The 8,522-nt window shown below is 46.1% G+C and overlaps 1 protein-coding gene across 1 annotated transcript; it reads right to left on the bottom strand.

Annotated features, from left to right (window-relative positions):
• Nucleotides 1-2,978: 2,978 nt before the first annotated feature.
• On the bottom strand, nt 2,979-4,764 carry PPP1R3G (protein phosphatase 1 regulatory subunit 3G). The gene has a single exon (XM_044658162.1). The coding sequence runs from the start codon at nt 4,235-4,237 to the stop codon at nt 3,002-3,004; it is 1,236 nt and encodes a 411-aa protein (XP_044514097.1). The 5' UTR covers nt 4,238-4,764; the 3' UTR covers nt 2,979-3,001.
• Between the last annotated feature and the right edge of the window lie 3,758 nt (nt 4,765-8,522).

The following is an 8,522-nucleotide window of genomic DNA, read 5'->3' on the forward strand; positions in this document are numbered from 1 at the left end:
TCATTAATTGTTAAAAACTATTCTGCAAGTTTTCCCAGAGAACACTGAAGATAAATTTGACTCCTAGCTAGGTTTATGTGTTGATATTATGAACTATCTATTTTAAAATGATGGCTTCTTATTTTATAATAGCAGGGCAATCTAACAGGGCTGAAAAAAAACAAAGTCTTTGAAATCCCTTTATAAAAGAAAAGTCTCATTTAATTTTTTAAAAACCCTTACCTTCTCACCTTCTGTCTTTTTTTTTTTTTTTTTAAAAACCCTTACCTTACATCTTGGAATCAATACTGTGTATTGGCTCCAAGGCAGAAGAGTGGTAAGGGCTAGGCAATGGGGGTCAAGTGACTTGCCCAGGGTCACACAGCTGGGAAGTGTCTGAGGCCAGATCTGAACCTAGGACCTCTTGTCTCTAGGCCTGGCTCTCAATCCACTGAGCTACCCAGCTGCCCCCTACCTTCTGTCTTAGAATCAATACTAAGTATTGGTTCCAAAAGCAAAAGTGTTAAGGGCTAGACAATTGGGATTAAGTGACTTGCCCATATTCACACTTGAACCCAGGCCTTCCTGTCTCCAGACTTGGTTCTCTCTCCACTGAATCACTTAGCTGTCCCCTCATTTAATTTTTTAAGGGTATTTTGCTGTAAACTTCTGTTGCTATAATCTATTCTCAAATTATTGTGTATTTGAGTCAGTTTGGGGTACGTTAGAGTTACTACATTCTATAGTTAATATATTTAATTACTTTAGTTTTATGAAAATTAGTCTGATGATATTTAAATAGGCAATTCTGACTGCCACAATGCAGTCAGAATTGTTTATTAACAATTATTGTTATTAATGTAATATTTGCTTATGCCAACCATATCGATGAAGGACACCTGTCCCAAAATAAATTCCCTGAACATCTCTGCAGCCTAAGGTATTGAATGCTTTGAGATAAGAAAAGTATCAAAGAGAATTGTCATGTTTTCCATGAAGCTACAAAGACTCCTTGAAAAAGACGCCTTGTGCCAAACTTTAGATATTCCAATTTGTTTTCTGTTGTAAATTACTATAAGTAAAAAAGGCAGCTAGTGAGTTAATAGTCTCTGGCACTGATAACACATATGAGTTGAGTTTTTGGTGGGAGTACTTATTCCAACCAAAACTGCTAATGTATATGGTTTGAAAGTATTGCTTAAGAAAGACTTATCCCAAGTGGCAAAATCCATTAAGAAAAAGCTCAACTTGTGTTATGAAAGTAGTGCTTTTATCAAGCACAACTCTTATCAACACCGAATGTTCTTTTTTTTTTTTTAAAGCCTCCCTGTTTCTCCAATGTGCTGCAGGGATGACCATAAATACTGTAAATAACTATCATTCCACCCATAACTAATTGTACTAGTCAAGCAATGGAGCTCCATTAAAAGAAAATTGAAATCAGCACATAGACTAGTGAAGACATTCCAGTTCTCGTTATGTATGACCGCTTCTCTCATTCAATCATAGATGAACGGCTGGCTACATTATAGTTCTAACTTCTGGCAGCCAAGGAGAATGCATTAATAAGTCAGTCCAGCCTTAGAATGTGTCAATAATCCAGGTGGCAGCTGAGCAGCACAGATGTGTTATATTGGGGCACCATTAAACTCATTTCACTTGCTAGGCTGGGTTTTATCACCTTTCACTGTCAAGTTATTGCTGAACTGCCTGCTCTCCTGGAAAACGACCTTTAAATGCTTTTTTGTCCCTGGTCTTCAGGGAGAATCCAAGATCTCTAATTGCTAATGGCAGCGTTGAGTAGTAGTTCTAATCTAGCTGTTGTTAAAAGCTCCTGCCTATAGGCACCTGCTAGAAATACTTTTTTCCACTTGTTCACACAGATCAACTAAATGACTGGCACTTCAAAATAATCTACCGAGTATATCATTTAAGAAGTTCCTCTCTGAAAAATTTGTATTTTAGCTAGGGATGGCAGAAATTAGGCATTTCAGCGCATAAAGGAAAACCAGAGCTTTTTCCACACTGGGGAGACCGGAGGAGGGAAGCAAAGTTTTAAAAACACTGAGAATATTTAAAGTGCATATATTATCAACCTGACAAACCATCAGCCAAGGCTTCTAAAACCTGAAGGCAGCAAAAGTGGAGGGGGGTGGAATTCAGCCATTCAGTGGGCATCCCATTCCCCTTAAAAATGCTTTTCATATCAAAAATGGGTGAGCTATACAGAAAGAATCTTGGGTATTTGACAGTTCATAAAGGAAGAAATCTGCATGTGCTACAAACTTTCCCAAGAAACATATGTGTCTAAGTCCAGACTAACCTCCAGATTCCCTGTCCAGGTGTCCCCCTCAACTTTAGGGCAACCCATAAAATACCTGTAGCACCCCATAGGCAGGACCCTCTTTTCCTGTGATTTATTATCGTTAGTTTCTTTTCTCTGGGCCACTGTACCCCCTAGTCTGGAGAATGAAACAGGTGCAATGTCCCCTTAGTTAAAACATCTTTCTAACAAAGTACGCTTTCCTTCCAGGCAAAGAAAGCTCTTCTTCCTTCGGGACATTTCTCTAATTTGGCTGTATTCTTGGAGACTTTCTTTAAATTTCATTCACAGAAATCACTTTGGAGAAAGAGGGATTTAGTATCTTCTTCCCAAATTTCCAACCTCCCTCCTCCCCCCACACCTCGCCCCCGCCCCGTTTACAACAAGCAGCATAGGCAGAGCTTTTCTTTTGGAAGCTTCTTTGCATCCCCTTCTCTTCCCTCTCCCTCCCAATCCAAAATAAAAATCCCAAGGAGTTTATGGATGAGAATGGGATCACCCAGAAAAGTTCCTACAACCTCACACCCCCAACTCAAGTCTTCAAGTCACCGAAGGAGACCCAAAGTTTCCTGAGTTTGTCCCTTCTTCCTCTTTCCCTCCACACCCATCCCCATCCCGTCCCCCAAGTCTGCAAGTCTAACCAGTGGGCAAATGTTTGCATTTGGGAGGAGGAAAAGGGAAGTGGAGATCATCGGTTCATTAAGTGCCCTCTAGGCTGCCCTCAGAAGGCACCTGCACTGGATGCTGCAACTGGCAGAGACCCGGACGGCACCTCAGGGTGTAGTTGGCCCCAGCGTTGTTGTCCCAGAACTCGCCCTGCGCACAACGATAACAGACTGCGAAGTGGACTTCGAAGCCTGGATTCCCCTCCTCGGTGTTCTCTCGTAGCAGTCCCGGAGGCAAACACAGTGAAAAATGGAAGCGCTCGGTGTCCAGTTCGCCGGGTTCCCCAGCCCGGTCCTCGGAGCTCCTGGGCCTTAGGTCTAGGAGAGCTCGCCCGGGCTGCTCTTCTTGTCCCTGCGCGTCTAGTTGGGCTGACTGGCTGGACTGCAGCTTGGCGGGCACGTCCAAGAAGGAGCGCCATTCGGTGAAGGTGTAGCGCACGGTCACCTCGCGGGGCCCTGCGCAGCGCAGCACCCGGCCGGAGCCCTTCACCTCGAGGGAGAGTGGCGCGCCGCAGTCTATCTGCTCCAGGCACACCCGCTGTAAATGGAGAAGCTCAGAAGCAGCTCCGCCTGGCCCCGGCAGCTGGAAGAGAGGCCGCAGGCGGGGCAGCGATTGGGCCGAGTCCGGACTAGGGCTGCTGCCCTCCAGCAGGAGCGGGGAGAATGCCGCGGCCAGCAGGTCCCCTATCTGCTCCAGGTCCCGCTCCCGCATGGGAAAGCTCTTGAGGCGGGAGAACACGGCTGGGGGCACCTGAGGCTCTTCGGCCGCGCTGAAGTGCTTCACGCTGGCCAGGCTGAGCCCCAGCGAATCGGCAAACTGCACCCGCTTCTTGCACTTGGTGCAACAGGCGCTCGGGCTCAGCAGCTCCTCCTCTTGGGCTGTTGTGCCCCACTCAGCTCCGGGATCCCCAGGCTGAGGCTGAAGCCTCTGCTGCTGCTGCTGTTGTTGCTGCTGCTGCTGCAGTAACTTGGCTGCTTCCAGGATGGGACCCGGGGGCAGGGAGAAGGAACGGGCGCGGAAGCAGCGGCGGGCATCCAGCAGCTCACGCTCCAAGAGGCTGGCATCTCTTTCCGGGAGCTGGGGGCTGCCATTTGGAGAAGAGGGGGGACTCTGAGTCAGAGCGTCCGGGCAATTGTGGCCGCTTCCGCCGCCGCTCCCTCCCAGTCGAAGGGTCCTTGGAACTGGGTCCTCCTCGGCTAGCTGCGGGTCTCCGTAGGGCATCGAACCTGAAGACTCTAAACTCTGTATCTGGGGAGCATGGGTCTCCATGAAACTACTGAGCCCCGACTGCGCCCCCCTGGGACTCCTGGATAGGGCAGCCTCTTTCTTCTGGTCTCTTTCGTGGGCTATGGGGCTTCTTGGTCAGCCTCAGTATTTTATTGCATAGCTGCATGTGTAGAAGAAAAGCTTTCTTAACTAGACTCGCCCCAAACCCCCAAATCTGCCCGAGGCTCTGCCCGAGAACTCTTCCACTTCGGAGTCTCCGAGTTTTAGCTGACACTAACAAAGGAAAGGGGGGAAAGCTGGGGTGGGAGGAGGGAACCAACGGAAGGATAGCCCTTCTTTGGATCCAGAACTAGAATCGAACCTGTGATGGGCTGTGGGAGGGACCTAACTACGGAGAAGGGGAGACTTCGCCATCGCTCTACCTGAGGGGGCCCCCGGGGCAAGGTTTTCTGGGATGGATTCACCTCATATGGCTCAATTTGGACACGCCAAACAAGTACGCAATTTAGGAGGAGCTGAGGGCGGGACTGTGCAACAGCCCTAAGATAAGAAAAATAAAAATATTTGCAAAACCAATTTACTTGATTTTCCTCGAATACAAACAGGAAACTTCTTAGCTTTGTGTCTAGACAAGTTTCAGCCCCTCTGAAGTTGTTCACTCCTCTGTACCATAGCGATAACCATAGCATCATTTTCATATGATTACTTTGTGGACCAAATAAGGTGATGTGTGTAAAGAGCCTTACGAATCTTAAAGGGCTGTATAAATTGTGAACTATTATTACCTGGGTGTAGAATAACATGCCATTTTCACTTCTCCAGGTTGCATCTGGTTTTATAAAGCGATCGAAGGAGAATTTCGCGCATAACTAACCTTTGCTGGTCATCAGTTAGACTATCACCTCCTATTTTCCTGCCTCCAGGTAGAAACCTATTCAGGGCATGGGAAATCCATCCTAGATATACATCCTCAATCCGACTCAGCAAACAAATGAAGACTTCTTCAAAGGAGAGGCATAAGCTTAGGTCCGTGGGGTCAGTGTGTTTTTTGACGGTATTGATTTTGAAGACCTTCCTAGAAAATCTGGACGCTTTCTAAATGTCCAATTCCTAGCCGAAACTACCAATCCCTACACTTTCTTCCTTTCTCGTTGTTTCAAAAACCCGGCGCTGAGCTATCTCCCACACAGAAAATAACTGAAATTTCGGCTGGGGAAAACCGATCGAAAAGCGAATCGCTCTTTCTACTAAGGGAGTGCGAGCGGCGCAGGAGTGTAGGAGGCGGGGAGGGCATGCCTTTCTTTTCAGCTCCGGGAGAGGAGAGACGTGGAAAGTAGAGGAGGTAAAGGAAAGGCCGAAATTAGAGGGCTCCACCGAGGCCGAGTTGGAAGGGGGTGTGTAAATCGAGCAGGGGGCGGTGTCTGGGGCGAAGGCGGAGACCTCTGGAAAGGGAGGAAGTACAGTAAGACATTGACCACCGACTTCAGCGCACGTACCTCCCCTCCTCCCTTTCCCCTCCAGCCCTAGCTGCGCGCGAGCACGCAACTCAGTTCAAACACGTTGCCTGGTTCCCGGGGAGGGCTTCGGCCTCTAGGCGAACTTCCTGGGCAATGCGCAAGCTGCCCAGTGGTGGTGGCGGGGGTGGGGCTGAGGGGATGGTTAAAACAGCCCAGAGAAGGGAAGTTGGAATGGGCGGAGGTAAGGGGGAAAGGCTTGACTATGTAAAACTGTCCTGGCCCGGGGAGTTGGCTCTCCAGCTAGACAGACACCACCCATTTTCCTGGGTGTCTCTTCATTCTGGCATCTTTCCAAAGTACGTGCCCTCAGACAGAAGCTGTGTTACGTGACCTAGCGGAACCTTAGCAACCTTCCCAGCCCTAGCTGGGTCTGGCTAGGACAGTTTGTGGCGCCACGAAGCAAACAGAAAGGTTAGCAGGAGGGCGGAACCCTTGCAGCCCCCTACCTCCCAGCTTAATCTCCTTTGGTCTCCCTTAACGCGGAAGGGCTGGGGAGTCTTTAAACACACGAAGGGGATGTACGGTCGGACTGCTTTTATTTAAAGAGAAACTACTAGAGACTGTAGAGGTAGGGAAAAGACGAGAGGAAGGCACAAGATTTTCTGATAAGTGTTTATCAATCAGAATATCAAAACCACTTTGTACCAAATTTATCTCAAACAATTTTTCCATTCCTACAGTTAAAATGGTTTAGGAGCAAAAACATTAAGGGAGTGAGTGATTGAATTGTGAGTGCAGTAGAGAGGACGAGAAGGGGCACGCCAAAGCACTAAGACCTCCCCCTCCCCACCTCCGCCCTTAACATAGGCGAAAAGAATTCACAGGGAACTGTCCGACTCCCAAGTAAGTTTGAAGGAAATTTTGTTTAACTCCTTTCCAGGTAGCATAACTACAGTTTTGAGTGAGAGCCCTCAGATTTTCCCAGAGCATTTCTTTTGCTCCTATTCTCACTCTTATTTAAAATTTTGCCTTTTTATATAAGGTGTTTTTTTTTGGGGGGGGGGAGAAACTTCTACTCCCCTCCCCTCTGCCTCCCATCTTGCTGAGCTTAAAGAGAGGTAAGCTTTGGGGACTCTTATTGTAAGGGGTCGTTGGAGACTTCCTAATAACTTATTGAACTGACTAGATGGTGCGCTTTTGTTTGGTGAACTCCTCTGACCTCAATGCTGTCCTTAAAGTTCAGCTCTGGGGATGGGAAAGAATGGTATGATATGGAAAGGGTAGCCAGGGATGGATGCATTATGGGGGAAGGGAAGAGAACCATGTCTCAGTGAGGGTTAGAAGCTGAAAGGAGGGGGCAGCTGGGTGGCTCAGTGGATTGAGAGCCAGGCCTAGAGACGGGAGGTCCTGGGTTAAAATTTGACCTCAGACACTTTCCAGCTGTGTGAGCCTGGGCAAGTCACTTCACCCCCATTGCCTACCCTTACCACTCTTCTGCCTTGGAGTCAATACTGGGTATTGACTCCAAGACAGAAGGTAAGGGTTTTTTAAAAAATAAAATAATAAAAGAAGCTGAAAGGAGTTAAATAGGAAATGATATAATGAGATATAACACAATAAATAAATTTTTGAGCAGCCTTTCCAGAAGGCACAATGAGTTGGGGAACGGGGTGAAGAAAAAGAGCAAACAGCCGAAGTTGAGAAGTTTATTTGGGGAGCTGGTTTATTTGGAGAGTATCAGACGGTCCAGTGTCACAGGTCTCAGAGTTTTTAGGAGGCAGTGTGCTAACCACTGTGGAAGAATAGAAGCAGACTAAAGATGAGGTCCTGTAAAGAAGGCAGATAATTAAATAGATTCAAGGTTGTTTGTCCCTTCTGATGACCTAGTTTTTTTTAGTTTATCCCATTACTGACTCTCCGAGAGCTTTAAAAACAAAGAACTCAACAGACAGATAAAAAGCAAAACGATTATGAATTGGTTTTGCCTCTTTCCTAGGCCCAGAGTTAAAGAAGACAATCAAACCTTAAGTACCTTTCCAGTCACCTTGGCCATTGTGTTTTTCTCAAGCTTTCCTGACTCTGGCTATTGCATCTTTCCCAAGCTTCAGTGAATTCAATGTAACCTGGCTGTTGCTCCCACCTCCTTTTCTTAAAATGTATTTAAGCACCCTCTTTACTGTAGTTAGAAGAAGATCCAGTGCTTCTGTGTGGCTCCTTGAGATAATAATCCCAGGATGAATGATCTATATTGTTTTCTCAATTATAATCTCCTTGCTCCCATTAAAGACCCACTGTTGTAATTACTTTGATAGTTCTGTATTTTTTTTTCGGGTTGACACCTCTAAGATTAGTATTCATTTAGGACTGTGTATATCTTGCACATGTGTCATTATTTGCATATCGTCCATTCCATCTGGGTCCAACCTATCTTTCCAGGCTGATGACACATTACTCTTCCTCAAATACTTTTCATTTTCCAGTCAAACTGGTTTACATTCAAACATGTCTCACCCCCATACTTTTGTATAAGGGTGCTCTGACCTCCCTAGTAAAAAAAAATGGTGCAGATTTTCATGTTTACAATTTAAACACAAAGAGCTCATGTTATTTAAACATTATATTCAATGATCATCATTCCTTGGCATTCAAAATCTCTGAAGCATAACTTTTCTAAAAGGATTTGAGATCAGGGTTATAAATAAATAGGTACAAATGTCCCTGAAAAACTCAGCTTCCAAGCTAAATGTATCATAGTTCAATTTGTGTGTGTGTGTGTGTGTGTGTGTGTGTGTGTGTGTGTGGTGTGAGTTTTGGTGGCCTACATTAAACTCCTAGAAATACATAGGACAGTAAGAAGATAATAAGTACAT

Source organism: Gracilinanus agilis, chromosome 1, assembly GCF_016433145.1.
Source record: "Gracilinanus agilis isolate LMUSP501 chromosome 1, AgileGrace, whole genome shotgun sequence".
Classification (NCBI taxonomy): Eukaryota; Metazoa; Chordata; class Mammalia; order Didelphimorphia; family Didelphidae; genus Gracilinanus; species Gracilinanus agilis.